Here is a 23,586-nt window from a genome sequence, read left to right on the forward strand (position 1 = left end):
ACAGTGAACCCTGTTTATGGATGATGAAGGTAGTTAACAGTACAAATATAAGAATATTCTTTCATGAAGTAGAACAAATGTATGCCACTATTACAAAGTTCTAATTACAAAGTGGTATATGGAAAAATACACTTAATGCAAACTATGGCCTATAGTTAACAGTAATATTATAACATTCTTCCATCAGTTGTAACAAAGATACCACACCAATGCTAAGTGTCAATAATAGGGGGATTAAGGGATATGGGTATTTCTTTTTGGAGCAAAAAAAAGTTCAAAAATTGATTGTGGTGATGAATGCACAATTCTGTGGTTATACTGAGAGTCAATTATTATACGTACTGGATGGACTGTATGATATGTAAATAAAACTGCTTTAAAAAAACAACAGACTTCTGGGAATATGGCAGAATAGAAGATGAAAAGCAAACTTCTCCCCCTGGAATAACTGGAGAAAAGGCAGAAAATGACCAAGACAGTGGTTCCAGGGTAAGAGTGGCCATAGAAGAACCTCTACAATATATGGGGGGGGGGGGGGGGATGGAAAAACAGAGAAATTATGACTAAAAGGACAGGGTGAGTTTTTTCAATCGTGACTGGCCTCCGGGACTGGCAGCTACATGCAGGCTGGTGCAGGAGAGGGAGCACCTCCGCACTCCCACACTCCCTTCTCAGCAAGCAGCTGGGGAGATAATCATTCTCAGTCCCATGGCTGGGAGCTCCCATGAGAGAACTCAGGAACCAGTGGACTTGGGTCAGTAACACAAAGAGACCTTATTGGAGTATGCAGTGCTTAGCCCTCAGGTCTGAGGCATACTGCTGCAGGGGCCTGCCTTTGGAGAAGAATGAGGGAGCCTCCCCTAGGAGGAGAGGGGACACAGAACTGAGCAGAGCCAATCTGACAGAGACAGTCTGCATTCCACTGCCTTGTCCCTTCTCCACAGAGGCCGGTGGCATCCATGGGTGGAGTGGTGAGGACAAGGGAGAGAGCCACACGGAAGCACCAGGAGCCCTTTCCCCACCCCAGAGGCCCGCAGGTGCATGGTGGGCAGGGATCTTGTGGACTGACTAAAAGTACACTTCTGAGCTGGCTGAGAGCTGGGGAGGGTGAGGCTCACAAGCCCGCAGCCTGAGAATGATCCACTCAGAGGCCTGGCAATCACCAGACCCACTGTGCCCTTAAGCGGAATTCTGGCCAAATTGCACAGCACCCACCCCCATCCCAGTGCGCATGGAGAACTGCTGTGCTAACTGGATTTTCACCTGGTTTGGACTCCACCCAGCATGCAGCCACAGTCAGGGAAGAGCGGGACTGAGAGGAGTAAGTGGTCCAAAAATGCCATCTGCTGGTAAGACAGGGAAAGTGCACTCTGGAAAACTGAGGTTCTGCCAAATTTTTATACAGATGTCCAAACAGACTTGCATCTCCTCAAAGAACCTTATCAAGATAAGCAAATGCCAAGAAATCAACAAAAAATCACAAAGCATATGAAGATTCAGGAAGATATGGCCAAGCCAAAAGACCAAATTAAAAAGCTGGAGGAATGTGAATATATCTCAATAAAATTGAATTAAAAAAAAAAAAAAGCCAGAGGAGACACAGATTTTGGAACAATTAATCAAAGAAGTACATACAAATCTCCAAAACAACTTGAATGGGTTAGATAAAGATGTAAAGGACATCAGGAAGACACTAGAAGAACATAAAGAAGAATTTGAAAAATAGATCTTATGGAAACTGAAGATACTGTGCATCAAATTAAAAATATACTAGAGACACACAACAGAAGATTTGAAGAGGCAGAAGAATAAGTGAACTAGAGGAACAAAGCAACTTAATGCAAACGTACAAAAGAACAAATGGTGAAAAAGATCGAAAAATTAGAAAAGAATCTCAAGGAAACAATGGACAACACAAATCACAAAATGTAAGAATCATTAGTGTCCCAGAAGAAGAGAAGAGTAAAGGATTGGGAAGAATATTTGAGGAAATATTGGGGAAAACTTCCCAAACCTTATAAAAGACATAAATATAAACACCACAGAAGCCCAACAAACTCCAAATGGAATAAATCCAAATACACCAACTTTGAGACACATATTAATTAGATTGTCAAATGCTGAAGAGAAGGAGAAAGTCCTGAAAGCAGCAAGAGACAAGCAAATCACCACATACAAGGGAGACCACATAAGACTAAGTACTGTATACTCAACGGGCACCATGAAGCAAGAAGGCAGTGGTATGACATTAAAGCATCTAAAAGAGAAAAATTGCCAGCAAGAATTCTTTATCCAGCACAGCTGTCCTTCAAAAGTGAGGGAGAGTTTAAAATTTTCACAGACAAACAAATGCTGAGAGAATTTGTTAATAAGAGACCTGGCTCTGTCAGAAATACTAAAGGGAGTTCTGTTGGCTGAAAAAAAAGAAAGGAGAGAGAGGTCTGGAGTATTAGTAAGGGTAACTTAAAGGAGAAAAAAGAGAGAGAGTGAAAAAATAGAGGTGACAAATAAAAATAAAAGGATAAGATGGTTGGCTCAAGAACTGCCTTTATAGTAATAACTTTGAATGTAAACAGATTAAACTCCCCAATTAAAAGACACAGACTGGCAGAACGACTTAAAAAGTATGATCCATCCATATGCTGTATACAAAGACTTTTCTTAGATCCAGGGACACAAAGTAATTGAAAGTGAAAGGATGGGAAAAAAAATATTCCATGCAAGCTATAACCAAAAGAATGCTGGGGTAGCTATACTAGTATCAGACAAAATAGACTTTAAATGCAAAGATGTCATAAGAGACAAAGAAAGGGCACTATATATTAACAAAATGGACAAGTCACCAAGAAGAAATAACAATCATAAATGTTTATGCACCCAATAAAGGAGCTCCAGAGTATATGAGGCAAACACTGGCAAAACTGAAGGAAGCAACAGATGTTTCTACAATAATAGTAGGAGACTTCAATACACCACTCTCTTCTACAAACAAAACTAGACAGAGAACCAATAAGGAAATTGAGAACATAAAATATTTGATAAATGAATTAGACCTAAAGGGACATATATAAATCATTGTACCCCAAATATCACTCACGGAACGTTCTCCAGGGTAGAACATATGCTGGGGCACAAAACAAGTCTTATTAAATTTAAAAAGATTGAAATTATTCAAAGCATGTTATCTGACCATAATGGATTGCAGCTGGAAATCAATAACCATCAAAGTACCAGAACTTTCACAAATATATGGAGGTTAAACAACACACTACTCTGGAGGTTACTCTTATGCAAGCTTCAGCGAGATATTGCAAATTGCCACACTATGCCAAGCCCCAACAAAGAGAATTCCCAAAGACCCTAAAGAATACCCAGGTCTCTATCTGAGACGCTATGAAAGTTTAACTCACTAAGTTTATTTTTCAGAAACTTAAAACCTCAGGATTGTTCCTATGCCAGATAAGTCCCAAAATCCAGAGGCACCAGTCTCTTCAAGAACATCAACCAGCTGCATCCCCCTTCTCCATAATGTTGACACCCCTTTTCAATATGCACAAGTTAAGAGTGCCCATTGCTTAGATATCCCTGAAGACTAAGACAGTGATTAAAATGAGAGGGAGGAGTAGCAACAGACAAGATAGGATTTAACAAAGGATTACGACTACTGAAATATTATACAGATATTTTTTCAGTCTCTAGCATATTAGAACAGCTAGAAGGAAATAACTGAAATTGTGGAACTGTAACCCTTATCATACTTTGAAATTCGCTCTATAACTACTTGTTAAACTCTACTTTGAAAGTTATTACTTTTATGTATATATATTTCACAATAAAAAATGTTTAAATAAATAAACAATAACAATAATAATGAGTAGGGATGGAGTAATAAAGTTTTTAATAAATATGAGAAAAGCATTCAAACGATAGCTTCTTTTTCTTATTTGTCACTAGTGAGTTTACAAAAACTTCTACTAAAATTTGTTACTAACTGTATTTAAAATATACTATGCCATAAATGTAATGTAGTTAAATATAAAGCTCATTTTCTTACCACAAAGGGCTGAAAATTCATCTGGTTTAGCATAAGTCAATACTGCAGCTAATGCCTCTCTCCAATTTTTAAGGTCACAAGACTCAACAATCTCTTTCCAGTTCTTCATCACCACTGCAGTAATAAGCTTCGGAAAGGAAAACAAAGAGAGAATTAAACATCTTTTGTATATAAATAAAAATTAACTGTGGCTAATCAATAATATCTTTCAAAATTATTATTCATAGTATTTCATGCAGAATAAAACAGCAGCAAAGTGAACTTTATCCTTGAATCAAGTGACATAATAGATGGTATTATTTTTCCTCAAAAAAAAAAAGGCACAAACACAACAAAGTGCCACGAAGGAAAAGTACAGTGTGCCACCAGGACATTTAACAGGAATATTAATTGATACTGGTGGATCAAGAAAACCTTTCCTGAGCAATCAGAGATCTGAGATGTGAAAGAAAGCAAAAGTAGGAATTAACTTCATCAAGAAGGAAAAGGCATTCCAGGCCAAGGGAACACTAGGTGCAATGTCTTGAGGGAGAAAGAACCATGGAGGATGTAAGGAACCGAAAGGCAGCCAGTGTGGCTAAAATATAACAGGGAAGAGAATAACATAAGATGAGGCTGGGGAGGCTGACAGGAACCAGTGCTGGTGGAACTGAACACTGGTACAACTTCTATGGAAGTAATTTACAATCAAGAGGTGTAAAAATGTTCAAATCCTCTGCCCCAGAAATTCCTCCATCAATTCAATAGCCTAATCAGAAATTTGCACAAATCTTTAGGCATTAGGAAGGCATTTATCACTGTGTTAGCTATATTAGGAAACTATTGGAAACTATCTTAACAGTGAAAAATAAGGGAAATAATAAATCCTTACTATAGAATACTATAGAGCAATTTAAATTTTTTTGTAAGGATTTTTAATGATGTGGGAAATTTTTACAATATAAATAATAATTATCAAGAAAAGAAAATCATACACACACAAACATACAAATAACAATTCTGAGTCTGTCCTAAAAAATTCATAGAAAAAGGTATGGAATAATATATATCAATCAGATGGCAGAATTGGGGAGTATTAAAAAAATTTGTTTAATACAGTTTTATTGAGATACAGTCACATACCCTACAATCATTCACAGTATTCAATCAACTATTCACAGTACCATCATACAGTTGTGCATACATCACCAGAATCAACTTTTGAACATTTTCCTTGGGAGTATTAAAATTTTATCTTTAAAATTTTCTATATTCTAAACTTTCTACAATGAAAATATAAAAAATATTTTTAACTTTTACAATTACAAAGAACAAAATTATTTCTGTATCATGGAATTATGAATAAGTTTTTATTCTTAGTACTGTTTTGTCTTTTGATTTTCTATAAGAGTATATTGTTTTTATAATCAGAAAGCTAAATGTGTTATTGTTTGTTTATTTTAAAAATAACATACCCTGGTAATTTTGCTTTGGGATTTTGCAAAGTACTTTTTCTGAGTTTGAGCCAAGAGTTCTTGTCCACCTGCTATGGCCAATATAATGGCATCAGCCATGCGGTTATCATGTAAACAAAGTTCAACGGCACTCTCAAAATTACCTGTCAGCAAAGCTTGAGTAATTAAACCATCAATATCTGCAACAAGGAAATAATACACCACAGTTAAAGTTTTACATTAAAAGAAAATTGCACACCTTAATTTTTACACACACCCACACCTCAAAGAACAGTGCTAATTTTGGAATATTAGCGGTGGAATACAAACTGATACTATTTATGGAAGAGATCTATGGAAATATAGTGAGATACATATAAAATAATACATTTTCTAGATTTCTTAAACTGAATAATTACACAGTTCCTATCACTCAGGTGTCAAACACACTCACCACTTCCAAGACACTGATTAAATATACAAAAGGATAACTGAGCTCTTACTTTTCAACATTCTACGAACTATGACAAAACATTTCTAACTTAAACTTAGGGACTATTTATTATGCTTTCAAATGGTAAAAAAAAAAAAAAAAAAAAAAAAAAATAGAAATCAAAACCAATACATATTTACCCCCACTGATGGAAATATTAAATGTTCCTCCAGCTGAGGGTAGAAATTCAGATTCTTGTTTTTCCACTCTAATATTCTAAAAAGATGGAAAGAGCAATGACTTAGCTAGAATAAAACTGTGATATAATTTACTGGCAAAACAAAATTTATATACAATTATTTATCTATCTACTAGATGACATGTCAAGCATATTCCAGAAAAGTGCTCAGATCCAAGTTTTCACTAAGATATATGACTTCCCTAAGTATCAACTCCTGCTATATATAAATCATAAATAAAATCCAAGGTCATCAGGAATAATGTTAAACAAGTTTAAGTTTTTCTATCCATTAATGATAGCTCAGAAGTTATTTAAACTGAAAAACCTTTGTTTTCTTAGATACCTCAACATTTTAAAATTATACGACATTCAGATTTTTTAAAAACTCTGTTTCCACACTTAAAAATTCCAATGCACTGTGTTTAGTTATAAAGTCTTTTTGTTTTAATTGAATCAGCCAGGAAAAAAAAAATCAATAGATTTCCTTAGGGTAAAAGCAATATAAACAGATTGTTTTTGAATGTACCCTAATTCAATTATACATTTTGTGTTTTCTCAAATTAGTCACACCTGGAACAGCAGGATGGTCTGGTAAAAATATATAGCGTTTCACCATAAATTTCTGAAACTACTTGTAAGATTAATTAAAAATAAGTTCAATATTATTTTTCTTTAGAAGGAAATACAGATAATGGAGGCATTTTGCTGGCAAATACTTTAAATGCTTTCTCTTCCATGCATAATAATTTAAATGAAAACAAAAATATACTTATCAAAGTGATTAGAGAGAAATTTTTAAAGAAAAATATAGTTCTCTTTTATGAGATAAAATATCTATTCTCTGTGCTTGTGTTATCTACACATCTGAATGTAAGCTTGTAGTATTCAAATTTTGGGACATTTTTGGATTGGGGCATTTTAGTATAGAACACAGCATAGCGCCATTTACAAATAATGCTTAATTAATACCAATTATCACAGGAGACTAACTATAATCCTAATTCCATTTCCCCAACTAAAGAGAAGCATTTAGGAATTAAAAAAACTCAGGTAGAAATATGGACAATATTAAGTTACTCACATCAAGGAATACACCAGAGATAGTGATCTGATTACACTCACTAATAAACTTATAAAATAATACGTTTCTTTAACTCACTATTTTTCAAATTTCCTTTCTAAAAACAATGAATAAACCTTAATTTATGGACATCTGAAATATACATAAGCATAAGGTGAAAATGCACAATTTATTTTCATTAAGTACCTTCGATATGTAAGCTACTGTGTCGGATAAACAAATAGTACCATGAAGATAAGGGGAAGATTTAATCTCCTTAAACACAATTTTTTCAAGAACTATAAAAGTACCCATTAATGAGTTACTGTTTTGTTAACTACATATAACTCTTACCTATTAAATTCATGAATATAGTCTCAATGTCCTTTATTTGATAAGTTAATCTTATTGTACATAAGTGAAGGTATAACATTTATTTAATATATAAATTCTGTCTAGATATTTCTAAAATTAGTTCAAATTTTTAGTAAGACTTTATCCATATTATTTATTCCTTTGTTAAATAAATGCTAGACTATCTGCTTTTTAAACAAATGTTTTTTATAATCATCTTGTAATAGTCTAAATTTACTGATGTATTATTTTTATAACTAGTAAAAGATTACAACACACATTCCACATAGGCATGATATCCCCATACCATAAAGAACAATGAAAAAGTCAAAGACGATATGAGAAAGAAGAATTTGTTAATTATTTTCCAAGATGAAATAAATTAGAAAGTAAGAAAAGTAAATTACAGAAAAATATATTAGTGGTTAAAAAATTCCAGAAAATTAAAAGGAAAAAAATTAATGACACAACTCTATGTTCAAGGACTGTTTAATTAGTTACAAAAAATCCAAACAGAACTCAGGACACATTTATAAAAATTAGTTTAGTTTAGTTATTTTTGGACTCAAAGTTCAGGATTAATTTCGAACCCTATGCCATTGATACTGGGTCCTAAATATTATATGCCAAGGGAAAAAAACATTACCTTTACATGCAATGCAATGTGGATTTCTGAATAAAATCCCTTTTTGATTTGTCATTGTGATATTTATTTGACCAAATTAAGTCAATCTCACCTGAACTGTTAATTTTAAAACATAATCCCAAAACACAAAAACATAATCCAGAAGCTAGGACAAAAAACTGAAGATTTCAGAGATGATACTTCTGTCGGGCTACGTAAACAGACTCCTACCCTAAACATCTCTAAGAAAACAATATACTCCTGCTGTATTTTGGAACAAGTAGTCAAGAAAATTTTCTATATTTCAATGTTAAGCAATTGTGAGATACATAAATATCACGTGTCCAATATAATTAAAAGTGAAAAAAGTAAGTACCTCTCCCAAGAGCTGCTCTTCGGCAGCAGGGCTCTCCTCCCCATCACTCTGTGCTACTTGGTCAGAGTCTTTAAGAGCCTTTGGCACACAAAACAGTAACAGAGGAAGTTGAAGAATGTAGCATTAAAAGATTATTTAGTGAACAAGGAAGACAAAAGACCCAACCAACAGCATTCAGAGCTAGTTTAATCATAACAGGCAGCACTGAGTAATTTTATTTTAGTAACACCACTAGAGGAAAAGAAAAGAGCAACTGACGCTAATGCCATCCTTTTCTTTCCTACCAAATGCCCCTCACCAACAAAGATCTTTACCTTAAGTATCTGAGCAATCATTGATTTACTGTTTCCTCTTTTGAAAATTCAAACACTTCAAAACAAAGGCTCTACCAATTAAACTTACACCATTTTAAAAAGAGAATTAGCTTATTTTGCAGCATGAGGCAATAAAACAGACAAATTTCTTAAATTACATTTCCTTATATATTACGGACTAAACAAAAATTTTAGAATGTGGATATATTTAAAGGCCATCTTACCCGATCAGGTCCATCCACTCTGTTCAAGGCGAAGGCAATCTGAAATAAAAATAACAACTCACCTACTAAACGGAATTCTATTTCAAGACAGACAGCAAATGTTCACCTCTTACTCCATTCTCTTTGGCAAAAATCCATGGAAGTTCAGCTCAAGAATAGAATAATACCTGTGCAGAACTGGTTCTCTATGGTTCTAGTCTCATTCAAATGAAGTTCTATCCCTTGGATGCCATCCCACTTTGCTGTTCAATCACAAAACTAACCTCAAAAACAAGCATGTTTTCTTCAACTTTGTTTTAAATACAATAACTATAATTAATTTTAAAATATATTTCTTCAGGTACTCACTATGGAAAAACTATTAGAAGTACTTTGACAATCAGATTCCATGTCCTCATTTTTTTTTGCTATCAGGGATGAAGTAAAACTTCCATATTAATCTCTCGCAAATCTAAAAAAGTTATAGCATCAAGAAGTATAGACTAATATAAAGCTAATTGTAAAAAATCTGAAGGAGTGAGCATAGCCAGTAAGCAGTGGGTATGTGGTATGACTCCGCTGACTCCAAAGGGGCACTCATCTTCAATGTGTATGGTACTGTCTAGAGAATGCAGTATCCAACCTGTGCAAGAACCCTGTAATGCTAAGGAAAACTTCAGTCATTTTCAAAGAATGGAGGATGGGTAAATGCACATTACATAGTAAAAGAACCTAAAATATTTCCTTCAAGGCTTCCCAAAGTCAGGTTGTATTTACTGCCATTGTTGATGTTGATGTGAACATTGTGGAATAACAATTTTATAATCCCCTCTATGATAAGAAAACTATAAAATTGGAAAAAACTACCATTTTTCAAAGGAGATTTTTTTTTAAAAAAAGGTTAAACTATTAAGCAAATCCCTTGGACTTTTGTTTATTCAGGTTTAGAACAATGAATTCTCCCTGCTTCAAAATATCTACTAGTTACAAAGACAGAGCTCATCAGCTAGACTAACTAAGCTAAGATCAATGTTACCAATTCAGTTTACATTTTTCTATGCTTTGCTTTTTTCTCTTGAAAGTTACATCCTTCCTCTTTCCATTCACACTTCAAAGGGTTAAACACCTTCAAATGTTCCATGGTACTTACTATCCTCATCTTTTAAAAATGAAAATCCCAATCTCAATGCCTGGCTAATACTTATTAACATTTTAGAGAATTACATAAAACAGAGATTCCCAAACTTTCTTGGTATCCTTAGTAACAGTAAACTTTTCACAGTCCCTTAGGTCAAAAGAAGTACAGGCGTACCTCATTTGACTGCACTCCACTTTACAGCGCTTCACTGATACTGCATTTTTTTTTACAAATTTAAAGTCTGCGGTAACCCTGTGTTAAGCAAGTCTACCAGTACTATTTTTTCAACAGCATGTGTTCACTCTGTGTCTCTGATCATATTTTGGTAATTCTCGCGGTATTTCAAACTTTTTCTTTATTATTGTACCTGTTATGGTGATCTGTGATCTTTTTTTTTTTATTTTGAAATAAATTCAAAGTTACATGAATAGTTACAAAAACAATACTAGCCCCATACACAGAACTCCATCATACCCTGACCCCCTCCCTCGATAGCTCAATCCACCAACTTTAACCTGCTGTCACATTGCTATGTCTTTCCCTCCCTCCCTCCCTATCTATCATCCATCATCTATTGCTCTGTCTTCTGAACATATGAGAGCTAGCTGCACACATCCTTGAACATACACTATATTTCACGTATGTACTTCCCATGAACAAGAACATTCTTTTATGTAATTCCATTAAGTGCAGCTAAGAAGTATAAGAGATTCAACAATGATACAATGCTTAAATTCTATATTTCCTTTTCCTTATGTCTCAACTGTGTCCCTTCCAGCCACCTGTCCTCCACCCTCCAATCCCATCCAAGTTCATCCTTAGCATTCAATTGTCGTCTAGTCAGACTTATTTTTTTTTTTTTTCAATTGTGGAAACATATATACAGCCTAAATCTTCCCATTCCACCCCCTCCCTAGCCTTTCATTAGTGGGATTAATCACATTTAGAATGATGTTATGCTCTTTCCCACCATCTGTTACTAGAAATTTCCCTTCACCTCAAACAGCAACCCTACACTCATTTCTTAACTCCCCATTGCCCCTTCCCCCATTTCTCTTAACCCAAACTCTACTTTTCATCTCTACAGTCATATTCTCTGATAATTTGTGTTTACTGTGGGGCTTAAAATTAACCTCTTAAATCCCTATCAATCTTGTTTTTCTTTGATACCACCTTCACTTCAATAGGGCACATAAACTATGTTCCTTCATTCCCCCACCTTTATATAATTGTCTAAAATTACATATTTTACATTGAGTTCAAAACCACTGATTTGTCCTTAGAGTTTGTGTATTTTATATCATGTAGGAAGTAACTAGTGGAGTTATAGTTCAAAAATCATTGACTTCTATTTGTATTCCATTGTGGTCAAAGAATGTTCTTTGAGTATATTCAATTTTTTTTTTTTTAATTTCTTGAGACTTGTTTTATGTCCCAGCTTACAGTCCCTTCTGGAGAGAGATCTGTGATCACTAGAGAAAAATGAGTGTCCTGGTGATTTGGGATGTAAGGTACTATATATGTCTGTTAAAATTCCCTATCTCTCTTTCTTCTTCCTTTGTCTCTCTGTTGGTAGGGTTTCCTTTAGTATCTGAAGTAGGGCAGGTCTTTCATTGGCAGTCTCTCAGCATTTGTTTGTCTGTGAAAAATTTAAGCTCTCCCTCAAATTTGAAGGAGAGTTTTGCTGGATAAAGTATTCTTGGTTGGAATTTTTTCTCTCTCAGAATTTTAAATATGTCATGCCACTGCCTTCTCGCCTCCATGGTGGCCGCTGAGTAGCCACTACTTGGTCTTATGTTGCTTCCTTTGTATGTGGTGAACTGCTTTTCTCTTGCTGCTTTCAGAACTTGCTCCTTCTCTTCAGTATTTGACAGTCTGATCAGAATATGTCTTGGGGTGGGTTTATTTGGATTTATTCTATTTGGAGTTTGCTGGGCATTTATGCTTTGTGTGTTTATATTGTGTAGAAGGTTGGGGAAGTTTTCCCCAATAATTTCTTTGAATACTCTTTCTAGACCTTTACCCTTCTCTTCCCCTTCTGGGGCACCAATGAGTCTTAAGTTTGGACGTTTTATTTTATCTATCGTATCCCTGAGATCCATTGCGATTTTTTCAATTTTTTTCGCCATTCTTTCTTTTGTTCTTTCATTTTCTGTTCTGTGGATTTCTAGGACACTGAGATGTTGTTCAGCTTCCTCTAGTCTTGTATTGTGAATATCCAGATCTTTTTAATTTGGCCAACAGTTTCTTTTATTTCCATAAGATGATCTATTTTCTTATTTACTCTTGCAATGTCTTCTTTATGCTCTTCTAGGGTCTTCTTTATGGCACTTATATCCTGGGCCATGGTCCTCTTGATGTCCTTTAAATCCTTTGCCATGTTTTCGTTCTTCGGTTGTAGTTCTTTGATTAATTGTGTGAGATACAATGTTTCTTCCGAAATCTTGATTTGTGTGTTTGGAGTTGGAGTCTCCATATCATCTGGTTTTATCATATGCATTAAGATTTTCTGTTGTTTTTGGCCTCTTGGCATTTGTTTTGCTTTATAGGGTTCTTTCAAGTTGTATCAAAAAAAAGGATACGGATCTAATTTTTCAGAGACACAGTTTGGTGACATACACTTTCTCTAACTAACCAGCAGATGGCGTCTGTGAGTCACCTATATCCCTCAAGTCAGTTCTCAACCTTTTTTCCGCGGTGTGTGGAGAAATGATTCTTGTGTGTTCAGTTGGAGAACTCAGTTTGGGTGTGTTGCTGGAGCTATCCGCCCTGAATACGGGGCATGTGTACGGGTGGCCAGGGAGGAAGGGCAGTTCTACTGTTCAAATCTCCCAGGTTCCAGGAGATTCAAGGCCGCCGCAAGAGTCTAAGCCTTCATTTCAGTTCAGCCCCAGACCCCCTCTCTTACTGTCCCACAAACCACTGGACTTGGCGTAGCGCTCCTGGGTTCTCCGAGCAGGTCCCCCCTCTCAGCCGCGATCCTGCCTCAGCCGAGGGAATGCCGTGCTACGTCATCAGTGTGTGCCTTCCCTCAAGGGAAGCCCTGGGCCACTGGGCTGTGCCGCGGGGCTGTCAGCTTGTTTCAGAATGCAGAATGTCTGAGGCTGTCTTTACTGCAACGCCTTGCGGGCTGAGAACAGCTGAGGTTTTCTCCAGAGAGAGAGAGCAAGGGACGGAAAAACTCCCAGGTTCACCCGTCAGCCAGAGATAGCACCCGATTCTCTGGTCTCTCTATCCTGAGACAGATATGTCCCCCGATTCTCCCAAGGTCAGTTGTCACCAAAAGCCTCCGTCTGCTTGTTGAGGATTCGCTGCCTGTATTGAGCAGTTAATATTAAAACCTCAGTTGGAGCTGGGCTGAGAGAACGCATGGAGCAGCTTCCGTGAGGGAGGGGCTCTCGGCTCCAGGTTCTCGGATCTCAGCACAGGTCCACAGTTTTACTTACAAATTTTATGCTGGTGGATGTTGAATGTACAGTCACGTTTGTCTCCCCGCTGTTATTCCAGGTTATTTACTAGTTTTTTGTTCATTTATGAATTGTTCTGGGGGAGACTAAGTCTTCCACTTCTTTCTATGCCACCATCTTCCCAGAATGCATCAATCAGTGATATTTAATGCTACTATTTTAAGTGTTTGGGAGCACCATGAATTACACTCACATAATACAACAAACTTAATAAACATTGTGTGTTTTGACTGCTCCGCTGATTGGCCATTCCCTGTCCTTGGAGGGCCTCCCTATCTGGTAAGACACAACAAAACTGAAATTAGGCCAATTAATAAACCTAAAATAAAAATGGCCTCTAAGTATTCAAGTGAAAGAAAGACTGGCATGTCTCCTCTCACTTCAAATAAAAAATGGTAAAGTTTAGTGATGAAGGCATATCAAAAGCTGAGATAGGCCAAAAGCTAAGCTTCTTGTGCAAAACAGTTAGCCAAGTTGTGAATACAAAAGAAAAATTCTTGAAGGAAATTAAAAGTGTTACTCCAGTGGACACATGAATAATAAGAAAGCAAAACACTCTTATTGCTGATATGGAGAAAGTTTTAGTGGTCTGCATAGAAGATCAAACCAACCACATTTCCTTATGCCAAAGCCTAAGCCAGAGGAAGGCCCCCAACCCTCTTCAATTCTCTGAAGGCTGAGAAAGGTGAGGAAGCTACAGAAGAAAAGTTTGAAGCTAGCAGAGGTTGGTTCATGAGGTTTAAGGAAAGAAGCCGTCTCCATAACATAAAAGTAGAAAGGTGAAGCAGCAAGTGCTGATGTGGAAGACCTAGCTAAAATAATTGAGGCAGTGGGTACACTAAACAACAGATATTCAATGTAGACGAAACAGCCTTCTATTGGAGGAAGAGGCAATCTAAGACTTTCATAGCTGGAGAGGAGAAGTCAATGCTTGGCTTCAAAGCTTCAAAGGACAAGCTGACTCCCTTGTTAGGGGCTAATGCAACTAATGACTTGACGTTGAAGCCAATGCTCAATTACCATTCTGAAAATCTTAGGGCCCTTAAGAATTATGCTAAATATACTCTGCCTGAGCTCCATAAATGGAACAAAGCCTGGGTGACAGGACATCTGTTTACAACATGGTTTAATGAATATGTGATGCCCACTGTTGAGATTTACTGCTCAGAAAAAAAAATATTTCTTTTAAATATTACTGCTCATTAACAATGCCCTCATCACCCAAAAGCTCTGATGGAGATGTACAACAAGATTAATGTTGTTTTCGTCCTGCTAACACACATCCATTCTACAGCCCATGGATCAAGGAGTCATTTCACCTTTAACTCTCATTATTTTAAGAAATATATTTAGAAAGGCTGTAGCTGCCATAAATAGTGCTTCCTCTAATGGATCTGGGCAAAGTCAACTGAGAACGTTCTGGAAAGCATTCACTATTCTAGATGCCATTAAGAACATTCGTGCTTCATGGGAGGAGGTCAAAATATCAACATTCACAGGAGTATGGAAGAAGTTAATTCCAACCCTCATGGATGACTCTGAGGGGTTCAAAACTTCAGTGGAGGAAGTAACTATAGCTGTGGCAGAAACAGCATGAGAACTAGAATAAGAAATGGGGCCTGAAGATGTGACTGAATTGCTGCGCAATTGTAACTGAATGTCATGATAAAACCTGAACGGATGAGCAGCTGTTTCTTATGGATAAACAAAGAAAAAGTGACTTCTTGAGCAGCAAGCTACTCCTGGTGAAGATGCTGTGAATGTTGTTGAAATGACAACAAAGGATTTAGAATACTACATCAACTTAGTTGACAAAGGAGTGGCAAGGATTGATTTCAATTCTGAAAGAAGTTCCACTGAAGGTAAAATGCTATCAATCAGCACTGCATGCTATGGAGAAACCTTTTGTGAAAGGAAGAGTCAATGTATATGGCACACTTCATTGTTGTCTTATTTTAAGAAATTGCCACAGCCACCTTAATCTTCAGGAACCAGCCAACAACGAGGCAAGACCCTCCACCAGTAAAAAAGATTATAACTTGCTGAAGGCTCAGATGATGGCTAGCATTTTTACCAATAAAGTATTTTTAATTAAGGTATGAACATTTTTCTAGACATAATGATATTGATACTTAATAGAACACAGTATAGTGTAACATAACTTTTATATGCACTGGGAAACCAAAAAATTCGTGTGACTCACTTTATTGTGATATTTACTTTATTGTGGTAGCCTGGAACAAAACAGTATCTCCAAAGTATGCCTGTCCCCAATAGTTCTGTTTAATAAAGTTAGATCCAACAACTTAGTAGCAGTTCATGTGGTATTTGACAGATGTTGCTCTATCTTTCCGAAAAAATCTGTGCCCCAGTAAGTTCCTATAGCACCTCAAGACACCTCATCACAGTTTGGGAACTGTAGGCTAAAGGCATAAACATGTCTATGGTGAAAAATTGTGGCAGCTTTAACTCATACCTGGGGTGACCCCTAAAAGTCTCCCTCTCTCTTTTGCCCCAGGGCCACTGGTTCCACAACCCCATTAAAATCGCAGTATTACTTCAAGTGGCTGAGGTAAAAATGTCCCACCTTTCAAGGCCCAATTTTCTCTGACACAGATCTTTAAATCAAGCTTGTATTAAAGGTGCTTCTGGCAGTTTCTCAATCCAGTAAGGAGTTCCTCATAGCAATACATATTCAAAACTTTGGCAACCAAGCATACATTCTTATTAAATGTTTACTGATCAATTTCAGATAAACTGGGGCAGAACTTTATTAAAAAACACATATGTTACACAAATGTTTTATTTGCATGAGCACAGCCATTTCATTTTCCTTAAAGTTTACCTTCTTGGCTAGGTCTTCTTTTCTGTATCCCAGAAGTTCAAGGTATTTCCCACGGGAATCATCCTCAAAATTTACCTTTTAAAAAAGACATATTTTGGGGGAAAAAAATATCTGCATTTAAAGGCATAATTTTTATAATAATAAATCAAATTCCAAATAGGATCATTAAAAGTACTTAGAATCTACTATTTCAGTTAGGAGCTTCCTTGTGAGAAAGAGTCCAAAAACCAGTTGTTTTTATTTTAAATGTTTTTTTTCTTTTTTTCTTAGAGAAGTTGTGAGTTTAAATACATTATTTTTTAAGAGTAATTATACTAGCAATTAATCATCCCTAGCTGAATAAAGCTCATTTTTTAACTACTAACTTCTGTCCAAAGGATGTATGAAGGAAAAATCACACTATGGAACACTGAATGCCCTAAAACTCCTTCTCAAAATTAATACTTAATTACAGAATATAAAAAAAAATTTTCAAATTTCAAAATATTATATTCAACATCTCTTTTCTTTGGGAATTCACTACCAAAAAATAGACATTCCGGTGGATGCAAAATGACCAACCATGAAATTCTATTTGTTATTTTATTGCCATAGATCCAACTCAGTAAAATCTTCTGTTTTGTTTTCTCTAACTGTTCTTAAAGGCAGGATCAAAAATGCCTCCACCCTCTCCCTCCCTGCCTTTTCCCATCTTCCTTAACTGGACCTATCATAGAAATTAAATATTCTCTGATTTTATTGTATTAATTCTATGTTCTAATTTTAAAATACTTCCACTGAATAGTATGTTTCTCTCACCTAGACACATCTGTTAAATTGTTTTTACATATTAAAAAAGTATTTCATTTTAAGTTTTCCAGAACAGGTAAAAACTCCTAGCATAAAAAAGAAGGATATATGTTCTTCATAAGTGTTCTTAAATTTCATCATTTCTAAAATCACACTCTTTCAATTGTTTCTCTAATAAGAAGACAGATATAGGATACAATGGGAACAGTTAAATTTGCAGATAATGAAATAAAACAGTTTTAAATACCAACTTTACCTTCAAAAAGGACCACACATTCTTCTCAAACTCTGTCAGAGAAGCATCAATTTTTTTCTGACAGTAATTGATAAATCCTTGGGACTCCAGCACCTGTTGAAGTTGGTCAGACCTGCTGAGGAATTCCTTTTCTGTTACAACTTGACTAATGAACACATGGTGATGTTGCTGCTGCTCAGATCCCTGCTGAGACAGCATTTTAACATTCTCAAAGGTAACCAGTTTGCCTCCAAACTACAAAAGAACAAGCAAATGAACAAAATCAGTTTGAACCAAAAGGATGTGGAAAAAAATGAACTTATTGTAAACATGGTAAAGGACCGAACTGTGGACTAAACATAACAATTTGGACAAATTTAGCCAATCCGCATTCCCACATTCACAATCTGAACCCTACCTTCAATTATCACTCTTCCTAAACATATAATCCATCTTCTCCATGAAATATACTATTTACTGTGCCCTACATTTTCTCACCTACTTGTTACATTCCAATGCTACTTACCTTCCAAGGCCCAGGTAAATGTCACTTTTTCCATGAAGCTTTCCCAGATGCCCTCAACACATTATATATCTCTTGTGATTCAACTATTAGCTCAGTGAACTTGTCTCATCTTTCTTTCTGGGCTCTATGTTGTTTCAGGGTAGGCTTTGTAACTGCTCTATTTTATCTCCTACAGTACCTAGTACACTGTTATACATACCAAGTAGAGAGCCAGTATCTGATTACTACATTCATACAAAATAAATTTAGGGATAAAAGGAAACATGGGACCAAATTTGGTTCTTCATATTCTGTAATGTTTTGTATAAAGAATGTGGGCTTTACACAAACTTTTTTATTAAATGCCTAATATGTTCAAGGTGTTTGCCATTCCAAACACTGCAGGAAATATCAAGACATAAGAAAACACAAAACTGTCCTTAAGGAACTAAACATGAAAATAAAACTAAATATAACAGGCACACATAAGTGCTAAATGAGATGCAGATAGTACCACACATGGCATGGTACTTCCATAAGTACAAACACTGAGTTCCAGGGAAGTTAGGGTAAAGTGTATATATACGCAAGACCTAAACAGGTTTCAACAGGTTGATTAGGTTTACTAATTTTACTTGGTTCTGTAGTAATACAATATAATTATAATAATGTAAATACTGTTTCTTAGTCATCAGGTTTTTTTTTCTTTAGTCATCAGTTTTTAAAATCAACCAAAACAAAGCACTGAAGACTTAAATATTGTTACTGAAACTGAACATAATATATTTTTAAAACTATAGCCATGCAAAAATAATATAATTTACAAAAACTAAAAGAAAGGGTAGAAGGAAGTATAAATGTACTAATTTAATACCACATAGAAAAGTTTCAATTAATACTATATAAAATTGGTAAACATCAAGACATGGATGTTTAGGTAAACTATTTATATTTATAAAAGTAATCACAAAAATAACCAAAAATCCCAAGGATATTGGAGGCAGGACACTGACATCCTATTCCTCCTGTTTCCATATAGCATATAGGGGAAGAAATACTTATTTCACTCTATAAAAAGGAAGAGCAGGGGAAGAACACTTCTAGCCTCTCTCTGACTCTCACAATCTCCTGGGAGAGGACTGACTTTATGATTTTTCAGGGAAGAAATGAAACATACTTGGATCAGTTCTTCAGGGCTTCTTTTGTTATCTGTCTTCCTGTGTTAGCTCCAGTCTATGTGGATAACTTGCCTTCCCCTTCAAAGAATGCCCTACAGAACCTAGATCTTCCTGGACAGTTGTCTAATACAGTGGTGAAGTTCAAAAAACATTTATTGAATTACAGACTGGAGATAACAGAGACAAACAAAACCAAGGTCCAGTTCTCATGGAACCTATATTCTAGTTTCTTACCAGACCCATAAATGAAGTGTGCAATCTAGCTTTTAACAGTACTAAAGCTGATATTTTGACTCTCCATACTAATTAGCTCCAAACTCATATGGGGTAGAAAGGAGTACGGTTTACTGTTCTTTTAATACCTGAATACTAGTGAACAAAGACAGGGAAATATGAGAGGGAGACATTCACTTTTCAGTCCAACAACAAATGCACAGTGAATAGCCATCTGTTCTAGATAAACGAGGTATACCTGTAAACCACAGTTTCTGTCTTCAGGTAGCTTACTTTCTAGTGGAGTGGGGGGTGGGGAGGGCGAGGCTTTCTGTACAGTGTGATTTCTTTTAACCAGATAGAAGTATAATTTTATAAGTAATTATATGGAGAAGGAAGGAAGGAACTAGATGGTTAGGAATCATAAAAAGTGGTCAGGAGGTTGGGGGCGGAGCCCGTCGGGATGAGTGGCGGAGGGACGGAGACCCAAGTGGGTTGCGAGGCCGCCCCGGGAGGCGGCGGCGTCAAGAAGAGGGACTCTCCGGGGACCGCGGGTTCGCCGGCGCACCTCATTATCAAGGATCTTGGAGAAATTCATTCAAGACTTTTAGATCACAGACCAGTTATTCAAGGTGAAATCCGTTATTTTGTGAAAGAATTTGAAGAAAAACGTGGTCTTCGAGAAATGAGAGTTCTTGAAAATTTGAAGAATATGATCCACAAAACAAATGAACAGACTCTTCCCAAATGTGGAGAGACAGTACAGGACAACTTAAACCAAATTCTCCAGAGATTGCAAGCAGCTAATCACTCAGTCTGTAGACTCCAACAGAGGGAGCAGGAACAAAGAAAGATTCATAGTGAGCATTTAATAGCTAGTGAAAAACAGCATGCAATCCAGTGGGAAGATTTCATGAAGGAGCAACACAACAAACGGGCTGAAGTGGACGAAGAGCACAAAAAAGCCATGGAGAGACTTAAAGATCAATATGCCGAGATGGAGAAAGACCTAGCAAAATTTTCAACCTTTTAATAACTCACAATAACGAATGAATAAGAAAACATTGACACTCCCCCCACCCCAAATATTCCCACCAAACCATTTAGCCTCTGTTTCAAGCTTAGCAATATTTTCAATGGCACTCTTATGTCAGAAGAAAGGAACTTCTGCTTGAGTCCTGATTAAAGGTTTAATAGAAGAGTGCTATATCTTTCTAGTTCTCAAGTGCCTATCTATGATTATTTGGATGGGAAGGAGTAGGAGGAAAAATGGGATAAATTTACACTTTGTTAATTAGAATTGGTCTTACCATTGATTAGCTCAGAGAACTCTTTAAGTATAGACTAACTGCAAAATAATTTAATTCATTCCTGTACAGGGTTAGTATTAGTTTATTATTGTGGCTTAAAAGGCAGGTTGTAATAGCTGCCAGCCATAGCTTCCCAGGCTATGGGAAGGATGTATAAAGTGTTATTCCATGAAAATGTAGACAAAACAACTGTTCTTGGAGCAGAAATCATATTTAAGAGAAGCAAAAGTCAAAACATTATCTCACGTATGGCAGAGATGGCTGTGTTAGGCTTTGAACTGCCTATTGGAAAATGTTGCAAATTTCGTAGTACAGCATAATGCCGTATGTTACACTGGATGACAAGACACACTTGTTTTGTGGCCTACCAATAGTTAATATTTTCAGTTTTTAAAATATGCTTAAAAGGAACAGCTTACCAAAAATATATATTGACTTTTAGCCTTTCCAAGAACCATGATCTTGCCCATAGTATTTACCTCATATTTGTGTCTGTTTTGCTGTGGGTAAGCTTTATAGGATAAATAATGTCTATACATGTTTCAACTGTTGAATGAGTAATCAGCAAAATCTGCCAAGTAGTACCTCTGGAACCTTATAAAATATCTGGCTCTGAGTGAACCAGAAGTGTTTGCCCACATGGCAGATGATCCATGTTAAATGTAAATCCTTCTTAGTGTTTAAGTCTATTCTCATAAGTAGGTGAATTAAAGCGAAACATGTACCAGTTCTTTCATCACTGTGATCTTTAAAAATCTGCATTTAACAATATAATTGAAGAACTAAGTTCCTTTTTTTTTATTTGCCAAAAATCAAACAAAATTAAATGCAATACCTTCAAGAGATTTATGGCAAATGAATTTGAGGTATGGATAAATCCTTCAACTATTTTTTATTGCTCTTTCTTTATTGTAAAGAAAGGCAAGAAAGAAAATATATCCAGCTCTCTCGTGTTGTCTCAGTGTTGCGACTGCATAAAATTGACAATGCTTGCCTGTTTAAATTTATGGCTTACTGTCAAAGCTTCATTCTTGGCTGCATGTTGAAAATGTGATTAAAGTTAATAGAGGAGATGAAAAAAAAAAAAAAAAAAAAAAAAAATAAAAAAAAAAAAAAAAAAAAAAAAAAAAAAAGTGGTCAGGAGAGCAAAGGCAAAGATTTAAAAGTAGGAGTGTTAGTAGTAGTAGAGAAGACCAGATAGGAGGAATGAGAAGATTAATTAAATTCAAAGAGGACTCTTGTGAGTGACATTAGCAAAGGACTATTTTATAGATTGGAGAAGGAAAAGACAAGGAGTAAAGATGTAATTACGCTATTTAAAACTTTAGGTATGAAAAGATAAAGATTTAGGTAGTGTGGTAGCAATGTAAGAGGAATTAATAAATCAAGAAATTTATAAAAAATCAATGCCCAATCTGAGGAATAAACATGGGAGGCCAAAAAGAAGAGTTTTCATTCTGGTTACCAGAAGAATGATGGCAATAAGCCAAATAACAGTATCTGCTGAAAAGGTGATTCCTTCACAGTTTTGGGAAAAGTAAATAAACAGAATTATATGATGTGTATAATTCTGTTATGAAGATAAATAGGATGACAGTGAACAAAATAACAAGTTTAATATCTAATTTATAAGCATTATTACCAAGTGAAGCACTATATATTATTATATACATTAGGGATTTTATTAGACTGGCATAATTAATCACAGTATAGCTAAAAGCTTTATAACTGCATAACATTAGATAAGTTAGTTAACTTCTCTGTGCCTCTCTTTCTTCATCTGTAAAATGGGAGTAATTGTAGTAGCTATTTTATAAGGAGGTCATGAGTACTAAAGGAGTAAATATATGCACACAGCAAATAACAAATACATTTTAGCTATTACTATTCCTATTAATGAAGTTTATTGTACCTGTAGGTTGTAGGGAAAAAGTGACCCAACATTGGACAAACAGCCCGTCCTAGACAAGATTTTTAAAAAACGTCGTGAGCTAAGGATAATTAGTAAAAAAACATCTTATTTCTTTTTTTCTAGTCTACAGAGTTGGCCAGAATTTTCCAAGCTGCAGCCTGAGTCACTGCTAAACTGGCAAAGATTTTCTTTGGGTTTTTCATATATTGCCCCCTTTTTCCCTGATTCTGATAGTCTCTACCCTCTTATAACTGAATCTGATCAAGCCTCTAGCTCTATCACTTTGCAGGAAACAGGAGACAGCGAGCATCCAAAAAAATCACCAAGGAAAGAAGAACATATCAAACAATATCATGGGGATACAATCAGCCAAATCAAGCAATTGTACCTAACAAATGACCCAGTGTATTCAACATATATATATAGCATGGGGATGGAAGAAGGTGAGGGGATTATTACAGACTAAAAGAGACTTAAGAGGAATGTCAACTAAATGCACAAAAGACATTTTTGTGACTGTATTAACTAGTTTCTAACTTCCGTAAATTGCTTCTTTAACATCTATAGGTGCCCTCAGGTGGCCAAGCCCCACCTACACATCTGTTACTACTAGATAATTCTGACCCCAGTTGCAGGTGTGCCACATTCAAATACACACCAGCGTGCCCCTGCCCACCCTTGCACACTTACAGAGAAACCACAGTACAGACACTTTCTCAGCCCCACTTGCTCTCTCTCTCGCTTGTGACTGACCCTGGCATTTTCCCCATGTGGCCCCATGTGGTATGCTGCCCTCTCCAGAGGGAACTGTGAGTATAACAAATCTTTGAAACTCTTCCCATCTCTCTTCCTCAGTATATGGCCTTACCATCAGGAAAAAATGAAAACAGATTAGGTATTA

The 23,586-nt window shown here is 35.9% G+C and overlaps 2 protein-coding genes across 8 annotated transcripts in view; one reads left to right on the forward strand and one right to left on the reverse strand.

Annotated features, from left to right (window-relative positions):
• SEC31A (SEC31 homolog A, COPII coat complex component) overlaps nucleotides 1–23,586 on the reverse strand; it is a 92,471-nt gene that overhangs the window by 34,047 nt on the left and 34,838 nt on the right. For 5 of the 7 annotated variants that reach the window (XM_037830113.1, XM_037830111.1, XM_037830108.1 and 2 more), the window contains exons 11-17: nucleotides 17,589–17,822; nucleotides 16,544–16,618; nucleotides 9,115–9,153; nucleotides 8,577–8,654; nucleotides 6,121–6,196; nucleotides 5,509–5,687; nucleotides 4,055–4,181 (exon numbers count right to left, since the gene is read on the reverse strand). In XM_037830113.1, the coding sequence (XP_037686041.1) occupies nucleotides 4,055–4,181; nucleotides 5,509–5,687; nucleotides 6,121–6,196; nucleotides 8,577–8,654; nucleotides 9,115–9,153; nucleotides 16,544–16,618; nucleotides 17,589–17,822 (808 nt within the window). The remainder of the gene's footprint in view (nucleotides 1–4,054; nucleotides 4,182–5,508; nucleotides 5,688–6,120; nucleotides 6,197–8,576; nucleotides 8,655–9,114; nucleotides 9,154–16,543; nucleotides 16,619–17,588; nucleotides 17,823–23,586) is intronic. The other 2 variants (XM_037830115.1, XM_037830112.1) reach the window with 1 other exon arrangement.
• LOC119529590 (biogenesis of lysosome-related organelles complex 1 subunit 5) lies at nucleotides 19,916–21,841 on the forward strand. Its single transcript, XM_037830120.1, has one exon. The coding sequence runs from the start codon at nucleotides 19,927–19,929 to the stop codon at nucleotides 20,494–20,496; it is 570 nt and encodes a 189-aa protein (XP_037686048.1). The 5' UTR covers nucleotides 19,916–19,926; the 3' UTR covers nucleotides 20,497–21,841.

Source organism: Choloepus didactylus, chromosome 3, assembly GCF_015220235.1.
Source record: "Choloepus didactylus isolate mChoDid1 chromosome 3, mChoDid1.pri, whole genome shotgun sequence".
Lineage (NCBI taxonomy): Eukaryota > Metazoa > Chordata > Mammalia > Pilosa > Megalonychidae > Choloepus > Choloepus didactylus.

Coding starts and splice junctions, on each gene's coding strand:
- LOC119529590 (XM_037830120.1), top strand. CDS start 19,927: ATGAGTGGCGGAGGGACGGAGACCCAAGTGGGTTGCGAGGCCGCCCCG.